The sequence below is a fragment of the Ostrea edulis genome, chromosome 5 (genome assembly GCF_947568905.1).
Source record: "Ostrea edulis chromosome 5, xbOstEdul1.1, whole genome shotgun sequence".
NCBI classification, from domain to species: Eukaryota; Metazoa; Mollusca; class Bivalvia; order Ostreida; family Ostreidae; genus Ostrea; species Ostrea edulis.
The window spans coordinates 70,305,676-70,323,171 of record NC_079168.1 but is presented as its reverse complement, the minus strand read 5'-3'; the positions used below and the strand labels follow the sequence as shown (position 1 = coordinate 70,323,171).

Genomic DNA, 17,496 nt, shown 5'->3' with positions numbered 1-17,496 from the left:
CCATATGCAGATAATAATGGAATATTGCTACTTAAATATGGGAATTTGACGATGGAGAAACTGAAATCATCCCGTTTGTCATACAGTTGAGTTGTCAGTTTGCCGTTAATGTCTACTTTCAATAAAATATCTAAGTATGAAGCAGAAGTGGACGACTCTGTGGTGTCCTTTATTTCGAGCTAACAGAGATATATCAAATCGACATATGAATGAAAGTTATTATTGTTAATAGACAAACGTCATCGATATATCTAAATGTCGAATTGAAGGCCACAGCGAGAGATTTTTTCTTTTCGCGTAGAAGTTTTTGAATAAATTCTGCTTCATATGAATATAGAAACAGGTCAGCTAACAAAGGAGCACAATTCGTGCCCATGGGAATTCCAACAGACTGTTGGAAGACCTGATCACCAAAGACCACGAAGATATTGTCAATGAGGAACTCTAGCATATTTTTTATTTCAACTTCAGAGTACTTGTGTGTGGAATCAGAGTGGTGTTTAACAAAGTAAGTTTTTGAATGACTGATCACTAAATATGAATATTTCCGTTTTTGTCAATATGATTTTATCAATAGTTTAAAGAATACAAATAACTAGTTGCTCGCGAATTTCATTGTCGGGAAATTTGGCTTCTATTTACTCTTTTATTGATATAATTGCCGATTCCTGTGGTGAAATCGCAGGAAAATTCAATTCATTTTGTCAAGAACGTCGGTTTGTCTTACAAAACAATGACATCTTTTACCATCGTCTCTATAGTAACACATATTCTCACTATGAGTCTACCCGCTCTATTTTCGCAAGGTGTGTTGAAAACAGCGTTTATTGAAGAAACATTAAAATCCTGCAAAATAAGCGCACGTGTTACATGTAAAACTTATACGGTACCAATTTTGATGCACCAGATGCGCATTTCGACAAATGATATATCTTCAGTGATGCTCAACCGAAATATTTGAAATCCGAACTATGAAGTTTTAGTGCTAAATATAGCCAAAAACAGCGTGCCAAAAAAGTGGAGCCAAATTCGTCCAAGGATAAGAGCTATGCATGAGGGAGATAATCCTTAATTTTGAAATGAATTTCTAAATTTTATAACAGCAATTAAATATACATCCGTATTTTCAAGCTAGTAACGAAGTACTTAGCTACTGGGCTGTAGAGACCTTCGGGGACTAACAGTCCACCAGCAGAGGCCTCGACCCATGGGTCATAATGTAAAACTTATACGGTACCAATTTTGATGCACCAGTTGCGCATTTCGACAAATAATGTCTCTTCAGCGATGCTCAACCGAAATGTTTGAAATCCGAAATAACTATGAAGTTTTAGAGCTAAATATAGCCAAAAACAGCGTGCCAAAAAGGTGGAGCCAAATTCGTCCAAGGATAAGAGCTGTGCATGAGGGAGATAATCCTTAATTTTGAAATGAATTTCTAAATTTTATAACAGCAATTAAATATACATCCGTATTTTCAAGCTATGTTATATACAAAAGCACATATAACCTTAGCAATACATGTTCCGTAAAAATTGCCTAACCCAATACCCTTGTAATTTGTTTCACTTGGCATTCCCATTTTTTTATTCTCAATTTCATACTTTTATTGTTATCTACACTGTTTATTCCCACACGCAATGGTTATTCTGACAAAAATTGTAAAAGGTCAAGATAACAAACCGTGATCAATCTCATAACCCCTACAAGCAATACAAAATAGATATTTAGGCAAACACGGACCCCTGGACACACCAGATGTGGGATCAGGTGCCTAGGAGGAGTAAGCATTCCCTGTCAACTGCTCACACCCGCCGTGATCCCTATATTTTGATTAGGTAAACGGAGTTATCCATAGTCAAAATCAGTGTGCCAATAATGATCTAACAATCGGTATGAAACACGTCAGACAGCTTTTGACCCAATGATAGGTTGTATTGGCAAACTAAATTGCTATAACGACGATAGAATTTGCGAAATGCTGACTTTAAACGAGAGTGTTGGAACCTCTGTACCATCAACTTGTCAGTCTATCATCAAATGTTCTCATCACTGGACACAGATATCACGGTCACAATCTATAATCAAATGCTCTCATCACTACATACAGAGATCAAGGTCACTGTCAATAATCAAATATTATCATCACTAAATACAGATATCAAGGTCACAGTTAATAATCAAATATTCCCATAACTACATACAGAGATCAAGGTCAGAGTCTATAATCAAATGTTCTCATCACTACATACAGAGATCAAGGTCACTGTCAATAATCAAATATTATCATCACTAAATACAGATATCAAGGTCACAGTTAATAATCAAATATTCCCATAACTACATACAGAGATCAAGGTCAGAGTCTATAATCAAATGTTCTCATCACTACATACAGAGATCAAGGTCATAATCTATAATCAAATGTTCCCATTACTACATACAGAGATCAAGGTCACTGTCAATAATCAAATATTATCATCACTAAATACAGATATCAAGGTCACAGTTAATAATCAAATATTCCCATAACTACATACAGAGATCAAGGTCACACTCTATAATCAGATGTTCTTATCACTACATACAGAGATCAAGGTCATAATCTATAATCAAATGTTCCCATCATTACATACAGAGATCAAGGTCACAGTCTATAATCAAATTTTGTCATCACTACATACAGAGATCAAGGTCATAATGTATAATCAAATGTTCTCATCACTACGCACATAGATCAAGGTCACAGTCTATAATCAAATGTTCCCATCACTACATACAGAGATCAAGGTCACAGTCTATAATCAAATTTTGTCATCAATACATACAGAGATCAAGGTCATAATGTATAATCAAATGTTCCCATCACTACATACACAGAGATCAAGATCACAGTCTATAATCAAATGTTCCCATCACTACATACACAGAGATCAAGGTCAGAGTCTATAATCAAATGTTTTCATCACTACATACAGAGATCAAGGTCATAATCTATAATGAAATGTTCCCATCACTGCGCACAGAGATCAAGGTCAGAGTCTATAATCAAATGTTCTCATCACTATATACAGAGATCAAGGTCATAATCTATAATCAAATGTTCCCATCACTACATACAGAGATCAAGGTCATAATCTATAATCAAATGTTACCATCACTACATACAGAGATCAAGGTCATAATCTATAATCAAATTTTACCATCACTACATACAAAGATCAAGGTCACAGTCTATAATCAAATGTTATAATCACTACATAAAGAGATCAAGGTCATAATCTATAATCAAATGTTCCCATCACTACATACATAGATCAAGGTCACAGTCTATACTCAAATGTCCCCATCACTACGCACAGAGATCAAGGTCACAGTCTATAATAAATGTTTCCATCACTACACACAAAGATCAAGGTCAGTTAATAATCAAATGTTCCCATCACTACATACAGAGATCAAGGTCACAGTCTATAATCAAATGTTCCCTTCACTATCCACAGAGATCAAGGTCACAGTCTATAATCAAATATTCCCAGGACTACATACAGAGATTTAGGTCACAGTCTATAATCAAATGTACTCATCACTACATACAGAGATCAAGGTCATAATCTATAATCAAATGTTCCCCTTACTACGCACAAAGATCAAGGTCACAGTCTATCTTCAAATGTTCTCATCACTATATACAGATATCAAGGTCATAATCTATAATCAAATGTTCCGATCACTACATACACATATCAAGGTCACAGTCTATAATCAAATATTCTCATGACTACATACAGATATCAAGGTCATACATGTAATCTATAATTAAATGTTCCCATCACTACATACACAGATCAAGGTACAGTCTATAATAAAATATTCTCATCACTACATACAGAGATCAATGTCATAATCTATAATCAAATGTTCCTATCACTATCCACAGAGATCAAGGTCATAATCTATAATCAAATGTTCCCATCACTACATACAGTCAAGAAGGTCATAATCTATAATGAAAAGTTCCCGTCACTACACACAGAGATCAAAGTCATAATCTATAGTCCAATGTTACCATCACTACATACAGAGATCAAGGTCACAGTCTATAATAAAATGTTCTCATCACTAAATACAGAGATCAAGGTCATAATGTAAAATCAAATGTTCCCATCACTACATACAGAGATCAAGGTCACAGTCTATAATCAATTGTTCCCATCACTACATACAGAGATCAAGGTCATAATCTATGATTAAATGTTCCTATCACTATATACACAGATCAAGGTCACAGTCTATAATCAAATATTATCATGACTACATACAGAGATCAAGGTCATAAAATATAATCAAATGTTCCCCTTACTACGCACAGAGATCAAAGTCACGGTCTATAATCAAATGTTCTCATCATTATATACATAGGTCAAGGTCTTCATCTATAATCAAATGTTCGCATCACTACATACACAGATCAAGGCCACAGTCTATAATAAAATGTTCTAATCACTACATACAGAGATCAAGGTCACAGTCTATAATCCCGTGGGGATCCGGGTTAGAATAGATCCTCAGTACCCCCTTGCTTGTCGTAAGAGGCGAATAAATGGAGCGGTCCTTCAGACGAGACCGCAAAAACCCAAGGTCGCGTGTCACAGCAGGTGTGGCACAATAAAGATCCCTCCCTGCTCAATGGCCATAAGCGTTGAGCATAGGCCTACATTATGCAGCCCTTCACCGGCATTGGTGACGTCTCCATATGAGTGAAATATCTTCAAGAGGGACGTTGAACAACATCAATTAAATCAATCAAATGTTTCCATCACTACATACAGAGATCAAGGTCATAATCTATAATGAAATGTTCCCATCACTACACAGAGATCAAGGTCACAGTCTATAATCAAATGTTATCATCACTATATACAGAGATCAAGGTCACAGTCTATAATCAAATGTTCCCATCACTACGCACAGAGATCAAGGTCACAGTCTATAATCAAATGTTCCCATCACTACATACAGAGATCAAGGTCACAGTCTATAATCAAATGTTCCCATCACTACAGACAGAGATCAAGGTCACAGTCTATAATCAAATGTTACCATCACTATATACAGAGATCAAGGTCACAGTCTATAATCAAATGTTCCCATCACTACGCACAGAGATCAAGGTCACAGTTTATAAATAGATCATGATCACAGTGTATATATAAAATGTTCTCAACACTGGACACAGAGAGTATCATTAAATAGTTGTACGATTGAAATTGAAATTTAACACGTATTCTGACAGGATTGCATAAGGAATACATAGTTCCCTGCCGGAGGCAAAAATTATTGGACAGCAAGAATATTCAAACTTCATTATGATTGATTGATTGTATATTGTTTAACGTCCCTCTCGAGAAAATTTCACTCATACGGAGACGTCACCACTGCCGGTGAATCGCTGCAAAATTTAGGCCTCTGTTCGGTGCTTACTACCTTTGAGCAGGGGGGGGGGGATCTTTATCGTGTCACACCTGCTGTGGCATGGGGCCTCGGTTTTTACGGTCTCATCCGAAGGACCGCCCAATTTAGTCGCCTATTACGACAAGTAAGGGGCACTGAGGACCTATTCTAACCCGGATCCCCACATGAGACTAAGGTTATGGTAAAGGGAAGATTGGGAAACCAGGATAGGAGTGGTTAGAAATCAAGTACTACTCAGGTACAAAGACTAGACCAGGTACTATTCAGGTACAAAGATCAGGAAAACTTCAAAATCGATCTGTAACTTGCTATAGCAAAGCATTCATCATCATGTTAGAGTTCCTCATTGACAATATCTTCGTGGTCTTTGGTGATCAGGTCTTCCAACAGTTTCTTGGAATTCCCATGGGTACGAATTGTGCTCCTTTATAAGCTGACCTGTTTCTATATTCATATGAAGCAGAATTTATTAAAAAATTTCTAATAGGAGAACAAAAAATCTCTTGCTGCGGCCGTCAATTCGACATTTACATATATCAACGACGTTTTGTCTATTAACAATAATAACGTATGTTTCCCAAATTCTATGGTTGTTATAACGATTAAGTTCGTTTTTAGTTTGCCAATATAACCTATCATTGGATCAAATGCTGCCTGACGTGTTTCATAGCGATTGTTAAGCCGCTCTTGGCACACTGATTTTGACTACGGATAACTCCGTTTACCTGATTAGGATATAGGGCTCACGGCGGGTGTGACCGGTGGACAGGGGATGCTTACTCCTCCTAGGCACCTGATTCTACCTCTGGTGTGACCCTCTAGCACATCACTAGAAAAGCTAGCTTTCAAACAAGCACTTAAAAAAATCCGGAAAACTGACTTGCAGGACTGACGGATAGACAGACAGACGGGCAGACAGACGGATGGAGCGCAATACTAAAGTCCCCTTCAACTTCGTCGGTAGGGAACTGTTAAGTCCTTATATGTCCGCCTGCACAATATTTCCGCCTGCACAATATGTCCGCCTGCACTAAATGTCCGCCCAATATTGGATCAAACTGAAAGCAGACATATTCTTTTAAATCTCCAATACATACATCCTACGGCGATTCATGAAGCTGTTATCCCCTCCTATTGAATTGACCGATTGGTTTTCGGTGCATACGACATGATATTATGTCGCCGTCACTTTTTATTTCCCCACAAGTCTTATTGCATATAAATACGTTTTTTATCAATAAAGAACAAAGCATTGTAATCAGTCATACAAGGTAAAACTTGTGATAATCGAACTATTGAGCCTCATGGTATGATGTTCAGAGGACATATGTAACTATACTACTCAATTTGTTATCAGTAAATGTGCACGTAAAAGACCAAATTCTGCATGACTGTAAAGATATGGAGTAGACACGCAAATATAACAGATAACCGGCGATGTGAAGGATGTTTACTCCTTCTAGGCACCTGATCCCACCTCTGGTGTGTCCAGGGGCCGTGTTTGCCCGACTATTGCTTATAGGAGTTATGAAATTTATCACTGTTTGTTTTCTTCGCCTTTCATGTGTACATAAACTGATAACTAAGAGGATGTTTGTATCGATCGATATATATATACAAGTTGATGGTACAAGGATTTCAACAGTCTCGATTGAAGTCAGCATTTCGCAAATTCTATGGTCGTTATAACGATCTAGTTCGTCAATACAACCTATCATTGGGTCAAATGCTGTCTGACGTGTTTCATACCGATTGTTAGGCCGTTCTTGGCGCACTGATTTGACTGCGGATGGCTCCGTTTACCTGATCGGGATATGGGGCTCACGGCGGGTGTGACCGGTCGACAGGGGATGCTTACTCCTCCTGGGCACCTGGTCCCACCTCTGGTGTGTCCAGGGGTCCGTGTTTGCCCAACTATCTATTTTGTATTGCTTGTAGGAGTTATGAGATTGATCACTGTTCGTTATCTTCACCTTGCATACATCAATATTGTTATGATAGTTATTATAACAACTCTTTGCATACAAGTCTTACAAGACATTTTAAATTATTAAAGACAAAAATGTTCCCTTTTGTTTATTTCGTGTGGTACATAAGTATTTAATTTTTTCTTCCATAAATTTTCTCTAAAGCGACGATAAATGTCATCTTTGTAAAGTTTTTCAATTCCTATTATAGAATAATCGTCAATACTATGAGAATCCGTATAGAAATGAATAGCAACAGAGTCATCAGTTTCTCGTCTAATAAATGACAAATTCAAAGCATGCCTTTGGTATAAAGTTACCCCAGTTTCTCCCACATATACAATTTTGTTGCATTTGTTTGCAAAACACTCCATGAACTACATTGCTGGATTTACAATTGATATAATTTTTGATATGATATTTGTTACCATTGCAGTCCTCAAATTGATTGCTTTTAATGACATATTGACATAAAGTACACTTTTTAGCACCACACGGCTCGCATAAATTTTCTTTTCTAAAAAATAGATTATTGTGTTTCCTATCTACCAATATATATATATATATATATATATATATATATATATATATATATATATATATATCAAGATTCATATGTACGTTGCTCACATTCACGATGCTATCATTTTAATCGATAAAGATATCGAAAGTAAAAGATTGGATATGTAAGTATTTGTAGATGAACATTATGCCTTGTAGCAGCCTATAATCAGACCGGGTCATACATGGAAGTCTTTGACTTCAGTCCAAAGATACTGAAAAACTTGAACATATCTATATTAATCGCAAAGGTTTAAAAAGAAGAGAAAAAACCGCATTTTCTATGCTCATGTCGCACATTTTTAACAATACACAGCGGTCCTTGCAAAACTTACATTCTGAATGATGAAATTGAAATCCGATACTCGAAAAATATCTAAGTGACTGCCCAACAATGATCCCATCTAAGTGACTGCCCTAACAATGATCCCATTTAAGTGACTGCATTAGCAATGGTCCCATTTAAGTGACTGCCCTAACAATGATCCCATATTACATGCATCAGAAACTGATGTTGGGATTTAGAATTTTTGTTTAGCCAAGTATTATTTTGAAAGAAAAATATTAATTTTAGCTTTGTATATTTAGGATACACAATGTTATGGGTTAAAATAACCCGTGACCAGCAGAAATCAATCACAAACAATTCAAAGATTTAACAATTTGTTTACAATTATCTACAGAAAAACAGTAATAAAAAATAACTAACTTACAGTACCTCTAATTAAAGTTCACCAAAACACTGTCCGATGCAGGATTCCCGCCGGGCTAAATTCACACACAAGAATATAACCTGTCACAAATCGGCCGTTAAGTCCAATCCAATCACCAGATGTAAAAGTCCAATTTTTCAACTTGATGTATGGACGTTAAATTCAAACTACAAAAAATACACTTGTAAACCAACTTGCAAAAGCATAAAAAAAATTAAGGTTCGTTATTCATATTTACAACTATTGTGTTTCGATGAGTACTAACTCAAATGACAAAAACAAAAAAAACACCGAAGTACTCTGTATCGTCATAATGGATGACTTCCTTTTAAAGCATGGGTGGAAATATAACTATCACCAATATTTGCCTATTCAGTTAAAACATCATCGCATATCTGAGTAGCTCAGTAGGTAAACACGTCGACCTCTGAACTGTAGATCGCGGGTTCGAATCCAGGAGGGGTTATCAATTTACTTAGATTGCTTTCTACTAAAACCACATTTTTGATTAAATAAAGTGAAAGTTTTTAATTTCAAAATATTGCTGTACATATCCTCAACTTTTCATTCATATCAAATTTCTCTGATGTAGCAAATATCCTTAATTGAAAATCCGTAGCAAGCTGTTGCCTTTTGGTTAAAAATGCATAAAAAGAAATAAATTTGACATGTAAACCCTTCGAGAATTAGCCAGCTGTTAGCATATTCATATATGCTGATAGTTTGATTTTAAAAAAATTGTGCATATAAAGACCAAAACGACAATGAATCATTCCATTGAATTCAAAAGCCCTGAAACTCTAACATGAGAATGGAGAAAGCAGCCATTTTTATGTACCTTTGTTTTGTTGTCTCAGGTAATGTGTATAGGATGCTGCTTCATTTCTTTTCATTCCTGTTTCCTTTTAGATCAATATCACTTTTGAAATTCTAAATGATAATTTTAATGTAATATATAATGTATCTGTAAAACTCTTTCATGATCAGCAAAACGTTGCAGCTACCCATACACAGCGCTGGGCTCCAGGTGTTACTATTTCAGTACTGACACAGCATCGTGGGACGAAGCTTACGTAAGAACAGGTCTTAACTGTTGTGTAATTATACTTGTTATTAATGCATGTGACCTAGGTAAAAATCTGGAAGAAACGTTCAATATTCAGTGTATAGAAAGGTGTTGTAAGTGTATGTTGGTAAACTTTTCTCGAGTACCAAGAAATGTGGTGTTTTGCAAAGCGAGGGATCGAATTAAGTAGAGAGAGAGAAAAGTTTAACATACTTAGTACATGTTTCACACGAATATTTAAACTTTTTGTAGTCTCTGTTTAACTTATCATAACCCTTCTGTATTTTTCCCTATAATCAAAATCATCAGAATTTATCTTGATTGGTGCAATTTTGTACCCTGGAGGAAGTTTACCCATATTCAACAGCCAATTGATGGTCTACGGTGAGTAGTATTCAAGCAGAGTTAGGTTTTCTCTAAACATTCAAAATATTAACTCATTTTTCAACACTGTACTGTGTATGAATATTGAAAACTTACGAGTAGTAAAGTTTTAGGCATTAGTAAGGATTTATTTTCGGGCATGATAGAAATGACAAGTATTTTCTAGGTAATATTTCTGAAAATGGTCTGTTAGTTTGACCACAACAACCAACAGAAACATGCGCTATAAAACTGTCTCTGTCTCTCACCGGTAATGACGAGTTAGATTTCTGGAAGTAATGGTTTGTGAAGCTCGAAAACAAGATGATGAGTACTCATTTTATGCTATTTCGATGAAATGTTACTGATGGGGCATAACAGAGACTGAGAGAGAGAATAAATATCCCACTTCGAGTATGGATGTACATTACTCGATCAGTATAATTATTTTATCTCCTGTTTTTGATGATTGCCCAGACCACCCAAACATTTACTAATGTATGTGTGGTTTTTATTTTTGATATTCAATGCTTACTTTATAAGTAGAAATATCATGTTCAGAGAGCATGTCACTCTGTCTTTGATTACTACCAATCTTTAATAACTATTGGTTATCGGCTACACTAGAGTACGGGGCCGTTATATGGGATCCCTTCCTTCAATCAGACATCATTAAGATGGAGAAGATACAAAGGAAAGCAGCTCGTTTTATTACTGGAGACTATAAGAACCGGACACCAGGGAGCATTACCAACATGCTTAAGACCTTAGATCTTCCATCTTTACAAGAACGAAGGAAAGAATTACGCCTAACGTTCCTGTTCAAGGTGGTTGAGGGGCTAGCACCAGCGATACCGCCTGATACTTACTAGGTAACAGCCATTAACAAGTGGCGAATCAAGGCCAAGAAATTTACTGACTTTGAAACACGGAACATCATCCATAGTATCAACAATAGCCGTTGTTTCAATATACCATCGTGTAACACACCTATAAGAAGAAACTCATTCTTTGTACGCACATTCATTCACTGGAATGAACTGAGTGACCATCAAGTGTGTTCAAAGACTGTCGAAGGCTTTAAATCAAGCCTTCAGCGCGAATAAGATCTACTTGCGCTCTCTCATTTCCGTTGATCATATGCCAGAAGTGGTGATTCAACGTACCAATACAGATACAGATTGGTTTCATGATTATAAATACATTGGCGGAACCATGAAGATTGGACTTGAGGTGTACCAAGTGATTTGGTATAGGCAAAACTCTTTTGTTCGAGGTGTGAAACATTGTACACTGGTACACCATAAAGAATGGATGACTAACTGTTTTTCAAGTCACAAGGTCATGAGTCAAATGAGTGGTCACTTGGATCAAACTTTAGTATTGTGGTTGCCCCTGACTTGTAAATAAACCGTGTTTTTCACGCGGAAGGAAACATAGAAATACCGATGTCCGTCTGTCCGTCACACTCGACTTTGTAGATGCAACTCCTCGGAAACCGCTTAACGGATTTTGTTTAAATTTTGTAGGATTGTTATTCACCATATGTAGTTGATGATATTGTGCCGCCATTTTGATTCAACAAATTTTACAGGAGTTATGGGACTTTGTTGAATTTGTACATGTTGCACTATAGGAACACTTTACGGACGCAGATCCTCCAAACTGCTGAGCGGATTTTGTTCAAATTTTGTAGGATTATTAGTCACCATGTGTAGTTGATTATATTGCGTCGCCATTTTGATTCAACAAATTGTACAGGGGTTATGAGTATTTGTTGAATTTGTGCATGCTACACTATAGGAACGCATTGTGAATGCAACTCCTCGGACAGGACACCGCTGTCCGAATTTTGTTCAAATTTTGCAGGATTGTTAGCCATAATACATGTACATGTATGTAGTTGATCATATTACATCGCGAGTTTGATTCTACAAATTTTACAGGACTTTTTGGAATTTAGCGCTTCAATTTATTTTGAAATTTTGAGGGACATAAGACTACGCATAGCAATCTTGTTCAACATTGCTACACGGGAGCCGTTTGTGTCTAAACATTTCTGTGCGGTTCGAGCCCCGATTTATGTTACATGTATCCGTAAAAATTGGCTTCATTCCACGGATAATTGGAGCGATGTTGGACCTCATAAACATCGCAACGTTTTTCCAATTTTTTATGGTGGACAGAAGTAAATGTTCATTAACCGACTTTGCTACAAATGATTTATCATATTTCGGTTAAAAATAGAACTTGGACAACCTGTATATAGACGACAATCGATCTGGGGACATCCTCTGTGAAGCTTTGTTTTGAAGTTGTTAAAATAATCGTAAAACTTCTGAAATGGCATCCAATTAATACATTGTATTGACAGCAGCCGACCTTTACGGTACGTTCATCGAGGTCGTGATTCAAACAATCACTTTTTGGTAACAGATTGACCTGATCCTATTTTATTCGCAATGTGTTGCTGAGCCTTAATATAGCAGCATGTTTTACTAATTAGAATCTATACTTGATACAGGTAAATTGTATTCATAAAGGCGGATACTTGGCGAACCTGGAAACTCTAGACGAATACCTAACTATGCGATACAAGCTTGCAGGAATGAAAAATGGTAATTTGTGATTGATTATTTAATTCCGTGAGCCACAGGCTCATTGGATATACATATATACATAAATGCAATTGCTAATATATATATACAAACAAAAATGACATTATGTATAGTGAGTAGACAACAATATCATAACGATGTGCAATTGAAATTAAACAAATAGTATTACACCATGAGAATTTCGTAGATTTGTTGCATATTGTAGAAATTTTTTAAAATGTATCAATTCTTTAGTATTTTTGACAATAAGTGATTTAATCAGTTTGAAAACACTGGGTTTTGTACAAAATATAAACCCTTGTATGAAAATACAAATATATCATTAAACAGCATTTGCAATATCGGTAATAATATATCGCCACATTTGATAAAAACTTCATTCAAAATGTAATTCTTGCTGCAGCTTTTATTCAATTTAAATTTAACCACAGCCGTTTTACTTTCTACAATAGAAATAGCTCTAATTCCTCATAGGTTGCAGTTGTATTGATATTACATTTTCAACTAATTCCTGTTCGTTTTGTTTTAACTAAACTTTCAAAATGCAGGTAAAGATCGATATTACTTAAGCTGATCTGTATATTTTTCGTCTTTGTTGATTTAAACAATTTACGGAAGTGTTTTGGATTATGTTTTTGTACGTAATTTAACATAGTGACTTGAAATCCTTTGTACTGCCGTCTTAACTTTAATTCTGTTTTCTTGTATGCACTCTCTGCTTGACATAATTTCTGACTATTTGCTATAGATTTCCACTTATTAAAAGAAATAGTCTATCTTTATATTCATCAAATCATTTTTATGACTTTCATTAAACCATGGCTTATCATTTTCTGGGCAAGGTTCTCTTATCTATATTGTGTGATACGCGTTTATTCTACAGTGGGAGAAAACACATTTGTTTATAACTGCACAAAAATTATCAATACGTATACTGACATCACAAACACTGGTCAAGGAAATATCAAGGTAATCGTGAATTTGATCAATGTTATCTCTTAACTCATCATAAATAATCTGAGTATTTCCTTCGATCCATTTAACTAATTTACAAGGTGTTCTACCTGTAGGGTTTCGATCTTCACGCACGGTCGACTCGTAGTGCACAATTATTTCAAAACATACAGGTAAATGGTCAGAGAAAATACAAAAGAACTTGCTGAAATACTGTTAAAATAAAGCATTCTTTCTATGTAAAAGATATACGTTCTGAGTGACCTTGACCAAAATGACCTTGAGTGATATTTGTCTGAGTCATTTGCCTATTAGTTATTTGTGTAAATGTATGATCAATACCTTTTGAAATAAAGAACATTTTATTGATATAAGGTGCATGTTCTTTGTGATCTTGACCTTTCTACAATGACCTTGGTCCAAAAGTCCCTGTCTCAAGGAATATTTGTGATCAGTTTTGATCAATATCTGATGAAAGGTTTATGAGATGGGTACTTTTCTATAAAAAAAAAACCTGTTGAAATAAGGAACTTTTATATGTTCTAAGTGACCTTGACCTTTCCAAAAGATGAAAATTTTAGGAGATATGAGCTCGGACGGATAGATATTTTCGGGAAGCATAAATATTACATCATATGTACATATAAAAGAAACAAATTCATTGTTACTAAGTTTGTCACCAAGTGACCTACAAAGGCTCCATGAAATGATGGAAATGTCACTCTCCGTGTGACCCTATACATCGGATGGTGGATGCCGTCTATCGGTAGTTACGCGACTGTGATATGAACAAGAGTCAACATGTTAATCGGCACGCAACTTGTGTACTATCTCCCTGCGTGAATCTACGAGTTCACTGGTACGCGTTTGTGGCGTGGATGACTTTTTACTGAATGCCCTACCTGACTGAACACTGAGTGCGTCGTCCATTGCCACGTCGTTCCTTCCCCGGTAGATCCCTAGCCATCTTAGTTCTGTGTCCTGATTGTTTGAATTGTTTCTGAATTGGGTACAGATCACGTTGTTTATCCTCAATATCAGATGGGTATTGCTCATGCACTCCATAAGGTTTACCTTTCAGTTTGTAATCACTTTCCTTGACGTTCACCGAATCTCAATGATAGAGGAGCCGTGCCACTATCAGTCGATCTTTCCCACTTACAAAGCGCCCAAAGCGGTGAACATTCCCGAACTCTACAATGTTCTCTATTCCTAATTCGTAATAAATAAGTCCCGCAATTTTCCTTCCGTGTCCTCATTGTTTGAAAGCATGGAAAATGTTAGATCTTTATAGCATACCTTTGTCTTATAATATACATTGTATATTTGATAATTTGCACCAGTTAAAAATCCGTTGATGATACTTCTCCTTTTAAAGGCCAGCATTATTCCATCGGAGGACGAGATTTTAATCGCCAGGTGAATGGTGGAGGTTGGAGATGGGTCAATGCCAGTCGAAATTCTAAGATGTCTTACTTTGCATTTGGGCCAGGAGAACCAGGAGGTACCAAAGAATCTCCACAGCTCTGTCTGTGGTTATACGCTAAATATCAATATCAATTTGTAGACGTTGGATGTACCTCTGTTGCGCGATACATATGTGAAAAATAAAGATCTTTGAATTTTAGCTATATTGTGGCCAGGTTTGTCCAAAGAATAAAGATCTGCAGGTTAATGCACTGATCTTTATTCAATCATGTCATGCAAGACAGTGATATCTAAAAACTATATTTACTATCTATTAACGTAATATGGTTAACTCGTTCCACCTGAGATTAATAAAGTATATCATTACTACTTCGTGCATTGTATATCAGCTCTTTGGACGAACAGGACATGGCATAATTCGCTCCGCTCTTAAGGTAGCTCACTACACTAAAGCTTATACTCTTTATGATACTACGTCACAAGATGGCGATTTGAATTTGGGAAAATATTTGTATCGATCGAATCGTTTGTCTATCATCGTAGCTTAGTGGTTAAAGCATTGAGCTGGTCAACTGCAGATCTCGAGTTCAAATCCACCAGAGTCTTTTGTTCATGTGTGTTGAATTTTTTTTTTTTTTTTGAAAATCATGTTTTTATAAAAATTTGCATATTTTCTGCCTTGGCATATATACTTATTATATATCATCATATATTTTATGATTAAATCAATTCGTACTAATTTGAGAAACTATTTCAGGATGTAGTGAGCCACCTTAACATTGTTTGCCAAGCCTAAAAACCAAAAACATGCAGTATGCGGTGTAAATACGTTTGTAGATTTAGTGTAGTTGTAGTGCTAGGTGTATTTATATGCACAGGAATTATATCGTCTGGGTTCGAATTTACTATTAAAGAGTAATATTGCTATTACTCTTTAATAGTAAATTCGATGCCATGCGATATAATTGGCTGTGATTATATGTAGTTTTTGTTGTTATTCTTTGTTAATATTGGCCACATTATGTAATTTTTTTCGTTTGTCCTTAAGAAGGGACAGGTCAGCCCGAAAAATTGACTTGTTCGTGTCGTTGTTCAATTTAGTGCTTTGTAGCAAATTGTGACCAACACTCTAGACCGCTCGACCATATAGGCAAGTCATATACACACTACATGGTCATTGAGAATGGAAATGGGATACAGTTATTTGACATAAATTGAAAATAATATTAGCTCTAAATCTGAAAATTTTATTTTGTTGTAAAAATATCCTTTTATGACAGTTTTATATGTAACTTTAACCATAGTCATTGATAAAATTAAAAAAGAATTGCGATTTTATCAAAATAAAGATTTTGGGATCTATTGAATACATAGCATTATATAGAAATCAATTTTTGTACGAGAAGACATTAAATACGTTAATCCTCCTAGGCACCTTATCTGATCCTACCTCTGGTGTGCCCAGGGGTCCGTGTTTGCCCAACTATCTCTTTTGTATTGCTTATAGGAGTTATGAAATTGATCACTGTTCGTTATCTTCACCTTTCATGTAGATGTAATTTTACTTCATTCAGCGCCTCTGGATATGTTTTCTAACACAAATATTAATAACAAAAGTTTAGGAACCTAATTTGTTTCTGTCATTGAAATAGTAAATCACTTAAAATACACATTTTGATGGTGAAGTGCTTTTTCTGCATGATATATTCACATAGTATGTTGGGTTGTTTTTTATCAATACAGTGGATGTTATAAAAATATTCTATGTTATACAAGTTTCCATCGTCATGAAATATATCTTTGATATGAAGAATACCGCTTTTTAATTTTTATCCATCTTTCAAAACAAAGAGGTTTTGAATCATATTGAAAGAGATTATTGTCCCAGATGAACTCTTTTAGAAATTGGTCGCTCTTTAAACTACGAGTTTTCTTAACCTTTTTACAACTGTTAAAAGCAAAAAGAAGAACTTGATACATTGTCAGAATGGATTAAAAGTATAAGAGGAATATTAAAATCCCGCATTGGACATATTAAAACAAAAGTACGTACCATCTATCCTTCAGTGTTTAGTAAACCAGAAGTGATAAAAGAATTAAATTAAATAGGTTACATGAGGAATATGTTTTGATTCCAGCTGACAAATTTTGTAACAACATTGTCTTTGTTTGTAAGGTTCAGTATTACAACTGTATTTTAAACGAACTTGGCATTAATTCCACTTTTGGTAATCGTACTTATACTTCAACCGTAATTGTAATTGAAAGATTTATATAGCGCCTTGTCAACACTAGTTCTCTAAAGCGCTTTACAAATGTGAGAGAAAAGATACTATAAAATCGATGTGCAC

General features: G+C 35.5%; 1 protein-coding gene across 1 annotated transcript; it reads left to right on the top strand.

Moving 5' to 3' along the window:
• The first annotated feature begins 9,490 nt into the window (after positions 1-9,490).
• LOC125652920 (perlucin-like protein) lies at positions 9,491-15,344 on the top strand. The gene is made up of 4 exons (XM_048882406.2): positions 9,491-9,573; positions 9,704-9,789; positions 12,670-12,763; positions 15,096-15,344. Exons 1-4 carry the CDS (start codon positions 9,522-9,524, stop codon positions 15,326-15,328), a joined length of 465 nt encoding a protein of 154 aa, XP_048738363.1. The 5' UTR covers positions 9,491-9,521; the 3' UTR covers positions 15,329-15,344.
• The last annotated feature ends 2,152 nt before the right edge of the window (positions 15,345-17,496 follow it).